The 14033-nt window shown below is 38.5% G+C and overlaps 1 protein-coding gene across 1 annotated transcript in view; it reads left to right on the top strand.

Annotated features, from left to right (window-relative positions):
• The window catches only part of PDXDC1 (pyridoxal dependent decarboxylase domain containing 1), a 60474-nt gene that overhangs the window by 14228 nt on the left and 32213 nt on the right, over positions 1–14033 (top strand). The window contains 2 exon segments of the mRNA XM_021001763.2: positions 9116–9189; positions 9658–9723. Coding sequence (XP_020857422.1) covers positions 9116–9189; positions 9658–9723 — 140 coding nt within the window.

Raw genomic sequence — 14033 nt, 5'->3', positions numbered from 1 at the left:
ATGTCCTTGGGGTAGAGGTGGAAAGAAAGGAAGGTTAAAGAAAATTATCTCACATGATCAGGGTGCACAGATAAACATCTATACAAGTAAAGAAGAGGAGGGAGTGGTGAGAGAAGCTGGCCCTTGAATCTCACTCTGAACTGGTGACAGAATGAAAAAAGACACACACACACACACACATACACACACACACACACACGCACGGGCGCGCAGGTACACGGAGTTGAACATAGACATACAGTTCACTCAACAGGGCAATAGGGAAAGGGGAAAAGGTGGGGAGGGGGAATTAGAGGGAGGGTAAATTAATGGATTGATTGGTTCTAAGCTAAATAAGCTTTATGTACAAAAATACAGCTCTTTTTGAGGTGGCAAAGAATGGGAATCTGAGGGGGGTGCATATAAATTAGGAAATGGATGAATGTTAGGGTTTATTAAAAAATGGAGAAAGATGGTTTCAGAGAAACCTGGGAAGACTTGTCTAAACTGATGCAGATTAAAGTGAACAAAACCAGGAGAACAATTTAAACAATGACAACAATATGGTAAAGACAAACAACTTGGAAAGAACTGGGAACTCTGATTAGTGTAATGACTATCCATGAAACATACTACCCACCTCCTGATGGAGAGATAGAAGACCCAAAGTGCAGATAAAACAAATAGTTTTGGACATGGCCAATGTGAAATTTGTTTTACTTGATTTTATGTGTTTTTAATAGGCTTTTTTCTATTGTTCTTATGGTGAGGGAGGGGAGTTGGTAAGTGAAGGAAGATTTTTGCTGACTGAATGTGTGTGTGTGTGTGTGTTAACTTTTTTTTCCCCCCAAAATAGAAAGCTTGGTGAGAGACTCAATTAACCAAAGTCTTCCACAGGGCGCTTAAGGATGAGACTGTGAGGGTAACAAAGAGATGAAAGTCAGAAAACTTTGGCAAAGGTTTTTAAAACAAAATCTTTATAGTGGCACAGCTGGTGGAATGACTATAATTAGACTTTAACATCACAATTTCAGATGTACTTATAGAAGAAATGAAAACAACACTCAAGAAAACAAACATGAGAAAGACAGCTGGACTAGATTAAGTGTACACAAAGACAGTCCATGCTAGAGGTGACAGGTGTGAAGACATTTGAAAGATTGAGTCTCAAGTATTTGAAGGAGAAGATGATAAAATTATGAGGAAATAAAAAAGATCTTGAAAACTTTGTTACTACTACTCAGAAGAAATAGAACGTCTATTACTATTAACCCGTATGCCCACTTTCCTATTTGTGTAAAATTATGAAAATAATCTACTTGTATATTGAGCATCATTGATGAATATAGTAGAACTGAAGAGACAGGCATTCACAAACTATTCCAGAGTAGACTACATCTTGACCATTACATAGTTGACTGAAAATGCAGAAAATGTAAGATTCCATTGTTGTTAGTATTTCTTAACTATGAATAAACATTTGATTTGTAGACAAAAATGACATCTTAAATTCTCACCTTTCAACATGGTATTTTCTGTGCGTGTTTCAGAATCATAAAGTGTTCCTTGAAAGAGATAATAATAACCTTTTCCAGTCCTCTGATCATTAATATTAATGGAATAGTAAATTAGGGAGAATTATACGTTTGCTTAAGATATTTGACACTGTCATGGAAGAGATGCAACAAAGAGTCTAGGTTGACAGGGGATTCACTATAGGTGGTGTGGTCTTCCAGATGCTCAAATTTTCACATATCCTCCTGGTGATTATGTCAAGTCTCAGGACAATATAAATTATCCTAAAATGAGACTCCCCAGTTACTCTAAAGAGTTTGACCTAACGATCTACACAGGAAAAACAAAGTGGATGAATGAGTAATGATGTGCAGAGGACTTAAAGAGCCCTCTCTTCTACCCTTCCATCCATAGCCAGTTAGGGGTACTCCCCATGACAGACTTCTGAGAGGATATGGATGAAAGACACACAGTGGGATGGGCTTACATGGGTTCCAGCTGCATCATTAGAAGTAATAGCTATATTGTGATTACATCTCCTTTGGGATAATTGAATATTTGAGTATTTCTTAATGATACTGCATTGTAATGTCATTTTGTTTTTAAGACTTGTAATAATAATAATAATGTTAGTTGGTATTTATATTGTGCTGTAAGGTTTATTAAACACTTTAAATACGTTATCTTTTATTCATCCTCACAGCACCCCTTTGCAGTAGTTGCTTTTGGAATTATCACATTTTAAGGGTAGGGGAAAATACTTGATTTCCAAACTTAGATTCATTTTAATATAATGAACAGTTCTTACACTTGAGAACAAAGTAATATGCCAGAGGAGAGCAGAAGTGGGAGAATATTATGATTTAGGCAGAAATTAATAAAATGGAAAACAAAAGAACTGAAACAATAGGAATAAGGAATCATGGATTTGGAGCTGAAAGGGACCTTAGGGGTCATCTCGTTCTACCTTCTCTGGGGACCATGGTTTAAAAAGAATATTGATTAGCTGGCGAATATCTAGAGAAGGCAACCAGAATGATGGCAGGCCTTTGAGTCTGTTATGTGAAGATTATTTGAAATTACTGAGTCTGTTTATTGTGAAGAAGGGAAGAATGAGATAGGACATTGTAGTTGCAAGTGTATGAAGGACTGTCATGTAGAGGAGGGGATTAGCCTTGTTCTGATTGACCCCATAAAGGCAGAACCAGGAACAGTGTGTGAAAGATGCAGAAACATATTTTTAATAAGGAGGAGAGGAATCCTATTCCCCCAGCAGTAAAATTGAACGTACTGAAATCTTTGCATCAAATAACTGAATCTTTGATAAGGGTCTAATATCCAAGATATATTTGAAACTAAAATGACAATAAGAAGAACCACTCTCCAGTGGATAAGTGAGCAAAGAATATGAATAGATTATTTAAATCACTAATAAGAGAAAGGTTTTTTTTAAGCCAACTAAGGCTTCACCATATATCCTGCAAATTGACAAAGATGACGAAGGATAGGAGTTGGTTTTGTAGGCGCCAGAAAAACAGACATGCAAATACATTATTGGTGGGATTTTGAATTGGTCCAGCTATTTTGGAAAGCATTTTGATTTATTTTATTTTTATTTCATCTATTTATTTATTTACTTATTTTTAGTTATTAGGCAATTGGGTGGAAAGCATTTTGAAATCATGCTAAGTCTGTAAATTATTTGTCTTTTGACCCAGACATCCCAGGGCTAAGCATATACTAGATCATAAAAATAGGTCAAAGATGGAAAGGCCCGTATACACCAGAATATTTATAGCAGTATTTATTATGGTATCAAGAATTGGAAACAAAATAGACGTCCATTAATTGGAGAATGGTTAAATTATTATACATGAATGTAATGCAGACACAATGAATATGAAGAATTAAGACAAGCATAGGAAGACTTATGTAAAATTATTCATAATGAAAGAAATAGAACTGGGAAAATAATGTGCACAATGACAGTAACAATGTAAGCAAAAAATGAATTGCTAATTATAATGACTCAGAATGGCCCCAGAGAGAAATTGAGAAAATGTACTTCCCTTCTTTCACTGCAGGGGTGGTGGACTCTGGTGTAGAATACTGCATGTACTATCCAGCATAACTGATGTGTTGATCTTGCTAAACTTTTTCTTTTGCTTTTTAGATCTTTGTTAAGAGATAGCTCACTAGATAAGGAGGAGGTATATATTCAGAAGTTCATGTAATATAAAACAAAACACATCAATTTAAAAATATTGACATAGTTCTAACTGCAAAAATCATTTCATTTTTGTTTGTGAAACTCTTAAGAATGTTGCATAGTGCCCAGATTATGACATGAAGTTGAATGTGCGTTCTTTGGACTAGTGCTGCAGCTAGGCCTAGAATTGGATGGTATGAGATTGGGTTGGATTGCATAGGACTTCTAGTTATTAATGCCATTCAGTGCTGTAGAAGTTATCTTTTTAACATTTATATTCCTGAGGGCAGCTAGGTGGTGCAGTGGATAGAGCACCGGCGGCCTCAGACACATAACACTTACTGGCTGTGTGACCCTGGGCAAGTCACTTAACCCCATTGCCTAACCAAAAAAAAAATTATATTCCCTTGGTGATATGTGCTTATGCACATCATGGAACACTGTGATCTCAGAAGAACCAGTGGCAAGAGTGGAAATGATAAATGTGTCCTAATTTAAAAAAAAAAGGAAGAGGGTGGAGTACTCAAACTATAGGCTTGTGAAGTTGACTTTGGCTACTGGCAAAATCCAGAAGAAGTTATTAAGGGGATGGTTTTTTACTAGAAAGGGAAGTAAGAACTGGTTCAGTAAGAATTAGTATGGCTTCATCGAGAACAAGACTAACAATTTTCTTTTTTGAAAGCATTCTAGACTGGTAGGTTGAGGAAATACTATAGATAGATTGTTCTGTGTCAGCAGAGCTTTGACAAGATCTACCTTACTGTCTTTGCACAGACAAAATGGGATGATGCAGGCTGAATTGTACTGTTAGGTGGGTTGGATCTGGTCGAATAACTGGACCATAAGAGTAGTCATTATGAATCATTGTCATCAGAGAGTGGTGGTGAGAGGAGGTTTCTGATGGGGTGTGTTAGGCATCTGTCCTTGGCACTCTATTATTTAGTATTTTTTACCAGTGACACTTTTGACATGCTTGATGTGCTAGATGACATGTATCAAATTTTCAGATAGCAAAAACATCTCACATGCAAGAATGATAGTACAGATCTAATGAGAGAATATTTAATTAGAGTAAATATAAAATCTTACACTTGCATTCTAAAAATCAACTTTTGCATTATAGGTTAGGGGAAGATATGTCTAGGCAACAGGTCATGGTAAAAAATGAGGTGGATTGCAAGCTTAATGCATGTTGGTAGAAGAACACATAAATAAGTACAAAAAGCTGATGTGATCTTAGGCTTCATTAATAGAGGCCAGGTGGCCAGAAGGAGGAAAGTGATAGTTTCATTGTGCTCTTCCCTGGTAAGACCACCTCTTGAGTATTGTGCTTAATTCTTGATGCCACATTTTAAGAATAACATTGGCAAACTGGCGTGTTTTCAGAAAAGGATGACCAGGATGGTGAGAAGATGAAGGAACTGGTGATGTTCAGCCAAGAGAAGAACTTGAGGATAGTATGATGGATGACTCAGTAGTTATCTTCAAAGTATTTGAAAAGCCCTCATTTGGAGGAGTTCTGGTTTTCTTCCCCCCCCCCCCCGGCAATTGGGGTTAAGTGACTTGTCCAAGGTCACACAGCTAGTACATGTCAAGTGTTTGAACTCAGGTCCTCCTGACTCCAGGGCCGGTGCTGTATCCTCTGCGCCACCTAGCTGCCCCAAATTCTGTTTTTCTTAACTGCAGAGAGCAAAACTAAGAAATGACTGAAAGGTTTTAGCTAAATATAAGGGAAACTGCCTGAAAATTATAGCTATACAAAAGCGAAATAGGTTGTTTTGTGAGGTAGTGGGTTCCCCATTGCTAGTCAGGCAGAGCATGAATGATCATTTATCAGGAATGTTGTAGACTTAATTCCTGTTCAACTGCATTGGAAGGCTCTTCCAATCTAAGCTTCTGTGATTCAGGAAGTAGGATATACCATATTATCAACAGCAACTTGTAAACAGAACATGGTATAAGAGACCTTATCAAGGACATAGATGTACAGAAAAGGAGGTGGATTGGTCATACAGCAAGAATGAAGCATAACAGATGAACAGATCACATACTGCACCAGTTTTTACAAATATTAAAATTGTCAGAGGAAATCTAGTGTGTTAGATATTGCACAGGTAGAGAAATTGTGGGGGAGTAACAATCTGCATTAATGGAAGGAGTGCCCAGAGCAATGATATCACAGATCCATTAGTTAAATTTAGAGTATTAATTAAACTTAGGTGGTGCTTGATTCCTCACTTCCTTTCTCCAATGACTTAGTGTACAGAAGCTTTTGTATCTTACTTTATATTGTAGCATGTTTTGCCATATTCCTGAGATCTTTAGCATATCGTGCTAACAAGTATGGATGTTCCCCTGAATATCGTAGATTCAGCAGGGCACAGCACTCTGCTAGATTCCAGTTATACAAAGACAAAAACAAAACAGTTCTTAACCTTAAAAAGTTCAACTACTGCTAGAAATGAAGTAACATGTATATAGGTAAATAAAAAATATAGCCAAAGTCATTTGGAAAGGGGAAGGTGGGGAGAAATTTCTCTGTCTGATCATAATCTTATGTTGTTCCATCTCTTTTGTACTGCATTCTAAATTCTTCTATTTGACCATAATCTTATGTTGTTCCATCTCTCCCTTACTCAATCTGTACCTTACTACTCCTAAGCTTATTCTCTGTACTCATTGTGACCTCCAGTCCCTCTGCCCCTCACTACTTTTCTATGCCATCTGCTTTTGGATACACTCTGCTGTCTTGCTAGTCATGACCCTGTAGCTAGCCAGTTCAACACTATGCTGTTTTCTTCTCTAGAATCCCTTACTCCCTTGTCTCACTGTTGCTGTCACCTTGCCAAGCCCCAAACTTGAATTATTCCTACTCTTTGCCCCCTTCACTAATACTCACGTGCTGCTGAACAGAACTGTAAGTTGTGAAGTATGCTGACTAGGTCCGCAGTTTATATTATCTGATCTTAGTTGTTGGGCCTTCATTGCATCAAAGCAGTCTCATCTTCTATTTTTCCCTAATTGAATCCCTATTCCACTTATCACAGAGGCTGTTCTAGATTTTTTTAGTTTATTTTTTTGAAGTTTGCCTCAAACTTCCCACAATGCCTCCTCTCCCTTCCTAAGGTCCTTCTAATGAAGAGGTGGCCATTCTTCTTGCCAAGGCCAACCCTTTTCTATGTACAATCTCTCTTATCCCTTCCCATATTCATTAACAGGTTGTCTCATTCATCCCTCCCTTTGTCTCCAGTCTCTTCCTATCTTTGATTCCTTTCCTGCTGCCTAAAAATATGTCCCAAGTCTACTCCATCTTTTAAAAAAACAAACCCTTATTGCATCTTCACATTCCCCTACTAGGTGACATCCAATATTTCTCCTCTTCTTGACTTGAGAAAGTTGTCTGTACTTGGTGCCTTCATTTCTTCCCTCTTTTTTTGGCTAGGCAGTGGTGTCACACACCTAGTAAGTGTCATGTGTTTGAGGCTGGATTTAAACTCAGGTCCTCCTGACTCCAGGGCCGGTGCTCTATCTACTTCACCACCTAGCTGCTCCCATTTCTTCTCTTCTCATTCTCTTTTAAATCTTCTGCATTCTGGCTTCTGAACTTATCATTCAATTGAAACAGTTCTCTCCCAAGTACCACTGATCTCTTAATTGTTAAATCTAATGGCCTTTTCTCGTTTTTTTCATCTTTCTTCACATCCTTGCAGCATTTGACATTGTGAACATCCTCCTCCTAGATACTTTTCTGAGTTTTCATTATTCTGTTCTTGTTTCTCTTTCTACCTATTTGATTACTTATTCTCAGCCTCCGTTTGCTTGATCTTTATCCATGTTACTCCCACTAACTGTGGCTATACCTCAAGGCTTTGTCCAGGTCCTTTTTTTATCTCTGTATCTTCATGGTTTTTTTTTTTTAAGATTTTAGGCAGTTGGGGTTAAGTGACTTGCTCAGGGTCACACAGCTAGAAAGTGTCAAGTGTTTGGTCTGAGTAGGGCTGGTGCTCTATCTACTGTGCCACCTAGCTGCCCCTATCTCTGTATTTTCTCACTTATTCTTTCGTGGGTTCATTTATTATATCTGTGCATGTGACTTCCAAATGTATATGTCCTACCCTGATTTCTCTCCTGACCTCCAGTCCCAAATCTCTAAGATTAGACTTAGACATTTCAAACTGGTTGCATGTCAAGTTCAGTGTGTTCTAGACAGAACTCATTATAATCCAATCCAATCCTATCCCTCTCCTGAACTTGTCTGCTAGTGTTGAGAGTACTACCATTCTTTTACTTAACAGGGTTCAAAACTTTGGTGTTACCTTCAACTCCTCCCTCATCCCACACATATCAGGTCAGTTCCCAAATCTTGTAATTTCTCTCTTCCCATCTGTTGTCCTCTTGTCTCCATACAACCACTGCCATGGCTGGTGGTATAGGGGATAGAGTGTTGGGCCTGAAGTCAGGAAGACCTGATTTTAAATCTGGCCTCAGACACTTAAAGCTTTATGACCCTAGGCAAGTCACTTAACCTCTGTTGACCTCAATTTATTCAACTTTCAAATGGGAAAAATAATAGCACTTACTTTTAAAGTTGTTGTGAAGATCAAATGAAGTAACAATTGCAGTGTACTTAGAATAGTACCTGGTACATGTATTCAGGAGGAGAAAATGGTGGATGGTATCAAAAACTGCTGAGAGGTTAAATAGTATGAAAGCCAAGGCCGTTAGAGTTAGCAGTTAAGGGATCATTAGGAACTTTAAGAGAACAGTTTTAATCATCAGCTGGTGGATTTGGAAAACAGATTGCTAAGGGTTAAAAAATCAGAACAAGGTATAGAACTAGAATTTCTTAGTTGTTGTGAGAGAAGAACTATAGCACTTGAGGGCACAATAGAGGCATGTGAAATGGATTTTTTGTTTTGTTTTGTTCTTAAAGAATGAGTGCAGTTTATTGTAGGGATTAGGGAGCCTCACTGTCAAGTCAGTGTCAGCTTTGTGGAGGTTTAGTTAGAGAGTGGATAGTGTTGGATGCAGGGAGACCAATTAAGAGTCTGTTGGCAGATATATTCTATGACTTATCAATGATTGTCACCTTATCCTTGACCCCAGATCACCACATTTAAAAAAAATGTTTGTTAGTGTCTTATAAGGATGTAGATTTCAGAGTTTAAAAGAATGTACCATTTATGTTTTATATGGTAACTAAAAAGTAGCATTTATAGAGTAGTCTTAATAGGGACTTTTAAAAATAGCTCTTGTATTAGGTAGAAACATCTTTTTATGGCTTGCAGATTAAGTACTATATATCTCTATAGCTATTTCCTAAAGCATTTCTTTGACTTAATTTACTGATTGAAATGTATTTCTAGGAGGGAAGAGGGTTATTTACATGTAATTTATCTTTTTATATAATAGATGGTTGACCCTACGCTAGCTGAAATGGGAAAAAATCTTAATGAAGCAATGAAGATGCTAGAGGACAATCAGAGGTAGGCACCTAGAACAGTGCTAAGCCTTGGAAATCTGTGAAACTGGTGGCACTAGTTTCCCCCTTTTGGGACTCTCATGGTATTAGACATGTAATGCTTAATTTCTTCCATGTCAAAATAGCCTTTTGTAACAGGTAAAAGGTAGTGTAATTAAAGGATTTCCTATCTTTTAAAATTTTTGTTTCCTAAGCATCTTTATTTGAATCTGTAAACAACTCTTCTTCCTCTGTGTTCATTTTTGTGTGAAATCAGCAAAAACTACCATCCTGTTAACTAAGCAAAATATATTATATGCTTTCTTTAGAAAATCAAACATTCAAAAAAAACCAACCCAAACTGGAGGGGAGAATGTTTGATTTCTTCAAAGTTAGATTTGCTTTAATAATTTGAACAGAGACCTCATAACGTATGTGTCACTTGTTTACATAATTAAATGTTAACAGAAAGTAACATTTTTTTTTAAATTAGAAAAGCAGAGGAAGAGAATGAAAAGAAGTATGCGCCAAGAGATATTCCAGGACCGCTCCAGGGCAGGTAGGTAGCAATGTAGGTAGTCTCCGTTTTGTTGGATAAGCTTTAAAAAAAAACCAAAGTGTTCAAATCAGTGATGTACTCATCTGAACAAGAGTCTAAAGCAAGGTTGAATCAAGTTGTGCTATTGTCTTGACACTGGAGTAGTAATCCTGATCCTGCCAAGGTCTCAGATCCCTTCTTCCCTGCAATGAACCACACTCATCCTTTGAAATAAAAACCCAACCCACTTCATCTGACCTTGTCATCCTCTCAAGTAGTCATCCTATAGCTCTTCTCCCTTTTTAAATGAAACTCTTAGAAATTCCACTCCTGTTCCTTCTCCTGATTTCTCAACCATTAAAAATTTGTCTTCCAACACTTCCAGTTGAGTAAAGCTGTTCTTTTAAATATTACTAATGATCTTTTTTTTTTTTTGATTAGGCAATGGTGACTTGCCCAGGGTCACATAGCTATTAAGTGTTATGTGTCTGAGGCCAGATTTGAACTTGGATCCTCCTGACTCCAAGCTCTATCCACTGCGCCACCTAGCTGCCCCCCAGTGATCTTTTTAACTGCTATCTCTGATGGCTTTGACTTTCTGTTTTACCTCTCTGCAGTTTTTTGATACTGTTGACATCTCCTCTTCCTGAATACTTTTTCTTCTGTTGGCTTTCATTATCCTGATAATTTGGATTCTACTTCCCCTAAGCTGAGAGCCTTGCCTCATCTCCCCTCCTCATTACTTAGATGCCGTTACCACTCTCTGCTCCTTGATCCCTGTCTCAGATGAAGAGGTGGCTCTTTTCCATGCCAAGGCAAGTCCCTCTACCTGTACGGGCTATCCTGTTCCATCCTACTTTCTCCAGCAAATTGCTACCCTCTATTATTCCCACTTTTTCACTAATCTTTGGTATTTATCAGGCGGCTGAGTGCTTCCCTGCTACTTCCCAACATTTCCATGTCTACCCCATTGCTCTGACTTGATCTGTCAGTTCCTCCTGGCTATCATTCTGTGTCTCTTTGTCGCTAATCTCCTTGATGAGGCCATCTATAATTGATGAATCTACTTATTTACTTTGACTCTCTTTTTAACTTCTTATAGCCTGGCTTTCAGCCTCATCATTCAACTGAAATTGCTTTTTCCATAATTATCAGTGATCTCTTAGTTGCCAAATCTAATGGCCTCTCCTTAGTCCTCATCCTTTTTGACCTCTCTGCACCCTTTGACATTGTCAGTCACCCTCTTCTCTTTGATCCTTTTTTCTCTCAGGTTTCTGTGGTACTCCTCTATCCTGGTTCTCCTCCTACATTTCTAAACATGTCCCACACTAACTCTGGTTATATCCCAAGCTTCTGTCTTGCACCTTCTTCTCTATCTATACTATTTTGTGTGGTCTTCTCTTTTCTCTCTGTATAGTTTTGCTTGATAATCTCATAGGCTCCCATGCATTTAATAGTATCATCTCTGTGCTAATGATTGTCAGATCCACTTATCTATTCCTAATCTCTCTGTCGACTTCCAGTTTCACAACTTCAACTGCCTAATGGACATCTCAAACTAAATGTCCCATAAATGTCTATGGGACATCTAAACTCAAATTGTCCAAAACCAAACTTCCTATCTTTACCCTCAAACTCTTCTCTCTTCCTAACTTCCTGATTACTGTCCAGGGTACTACCATCTTCCCAGTCGCACAGGCTTGCTCCTTGGGTGTCATCTTTGATTCCTCCTTCTCACTCTACTCCCCCATATCCAGTTTGTTGATTTTACTTTCAGAATATCTCTAACATATGCCTCCTTCTGTCAGACACTGCCACCACCCTGGTGCAGGGCTTTTAGCACTTCACACCTTGACTATTGCAGTAGCTTGTCTCATGTGTATCCTCCACTCGGCTGTCATAGTGGTCTTCCAGAGGCTCAGGTCTGACCATCTCTCATCCCCTTACCCCAATTTGGTAAACTCCATTGGCTCCCTATTACTTCCAATATCAACTATAGAATCTTCTGTTTGACTTTTGAAGTCCTTTATAACCTGCCCCTCTCCTACCTTTAAATCTTCTTATCCCTTCCTCCTCTCCACATACCCTGCTATCTAATGACTTTGGCTTCCTTGCTGTTTTGTTTTTTGTTAGGTAGTGGGGTTAAGTGACTTGCCCAGGGTCACACAGTTAGTAAGTGTCAAGTGTCTGAGGCCGGATTTGAACTCGAGCCCTCCTGACTCCAAGGCTGGTGCTCTATCCACCACACCACCTAGCTGCCCCTTTCCTTGCTGTTCTTGCATGCAACATTCATCTCTTGAGTGTTTTTACATGCTGTCTTCCATGTCTGAAACATTCTCTTCTCATCTCCTTCTCCTGGCTTCCTTCCATTCTCAGCTGAAGTCCCATCTTCTGCAAGAAGCCTTTCCCAGGCCCGCTTAATATACTAGTGCCTTCCCTCTGAAACTGCCTCCATGTTTCTGTCTGTGTCTTTTTTGTTATAGTCGTTTGTCCCCTCCGTTAGACTGCGAGCTCCTTGGAAGCAATGACTGCCCTGCCTTTCTTGGTACCCCCAGTGTTTAACGTACTGCGTGGCGCATGGTGGATGCTTAGTAAATGCTATTGACTTACTGATTTCGTAGGATTTTTGATTGAGATCTGGAGGAAACCTTGGGCCACCTGATACAGCCTCTCAGATGAGGAAGGTTACATGATTTATCCAGGATCACACAGGGTGTAGGGATCACAGACAGAACTCCTGCCCATGTGCTTTGACTCCGTGGCCAGTATACTCTTTTGACTGTAGCATGCTGTCTCCTACCCGTCTGACCACACCTCATTTTCATTTGTTGGATAAATCAGTCTCTTATCCCTTAAACTTAGGTGTTCCCCAATTCTCTGTTGTGGGTTCTTTACTCTTTTCTCTCTATATTCCCATCCTTGGCTCATTTATCAGTTGTTTCTCATCTGTATATTCAACCCTAATTTCTGTTGAGCTCCCATCCCACAGCAACTTAAACTCGGCATTTCTCAGATTCAACTCATTATCTTTCCCCTTCTTAGACCTATGCATCTTCTTCCAAATTTTTTTTTCTCTGGAGGGCACTACCATTTTTTGAGTCACTTCTGTTGGCAACTTTACAGTCATCCTGGAGTCCTTGTTCTCTCCACTATATCTAATCATGTGTAAAGTCTTGCCTGTTCTACCTCTGTGGCATTTCTGATAATCATCTTCTCTTCACATTCCCACTACCCTATTTGAAAGTAGTCACTTCTGACTTAGATTACCATATTAACTTCCGTAATTAGTCTCTCATTTTGCAGTCTCTGCTTTCTCTAATCCATCCTCTGTACAATAGCCAGAATTATCTAAGGGAAAGGTCAGATTGTGTTACTCAGTGGTTTCTTATTATTTTTATGATAAAATCCTCAAAGCTGGTTTTTACAGACCTTTGTCATCTACCTCCAACCTGTCCTTTCAGGGTTAATTCATCTTATTCCCCATCACCTACTCAGTTCTAGCCAACTTAGAAATTGGTCCTCGTATCGCTACCTTGGTTCAGTCTGTCCTCTTTTTTGGAAATCTACTGTTCTCTCATTTCTACTTCTTAAAATCCCTAGCTTCCTTCAAGATGTTACTCATAGGTCTTCTGATCTACTTGATATCCTTCCAAGACATTAGTCTTCTTTCACTTTTCAAATTACCTTGTATCCCCTCCTTCTCCCTTCCCCCCCGCCCCCGCCCCATGTAAGTTCATCAAGGTTTGAGACCAATTTTTTTTTTGCTTTCTATCCTTCATCACCTAGCACATTGCCTTGCACACAGTAAGTACATAATAATGATTTTTTTAGTGAATTGAATGGAAAAGCCAATACAGCCTCACAAATTAAGTGTATTAAATGAATTTTAAAAATGAAATGGCCATCATTTACTTTGACTGAAATGTATATATTTACTTGATTGGCTAGAAGGAAAGTTACTTTGAAAGATTTTTTGAAGAATATGCTTTCCCCCCAAAATACAGCTAATGAAATTTCTGTAATCATTTTATTGGTAGAATAAAGTCTATATCCAAAATAAGCATGTTGAGTTCTAATACTTGGGCTAGCAAAATAAAAACCAGTAAAATAAATGGCCAACATAATGTAGTTCCTTCTGTTATGCAAACTTTTTGCCAATAATAATTATAATAATAGCTAACATAGCGCTCTTACTATGTGCCACCTTCTGAGCACTTCACAATCATTATCTCTTTGGTCCTCAGCAATGCTAGGAGGTAGGTGCTATTATTATCCTCATTTTACAGATGAGGAAACAGGTGTAAACAGAGGTCAAGTGACTTGCCTAGGTT

This window comes from Phascolarctos cinereus, unplaced genomic scaffold (genome assembly GCF_003287225.1).
Source record: "Phascolarctos cinereus isolate Bilbo 61053 unplaced genomic scaffold, phaCin_HiC Scaffold_4;HRSCAF=312, whole genome shotgun sequence".
Classification (NCBI taxonomy): Eukaryota; Metazoa; Chordata; class Mammalia; order Diprotodontia; family Phascolarctidae; genus Phascolarctos; species Phascolarctos cinereus.
The sequence above is the reverse complement of the archived record's forward strand: the minus strand, read 5'-3'. Positions and strand labels throughout refer to the sequence as shown.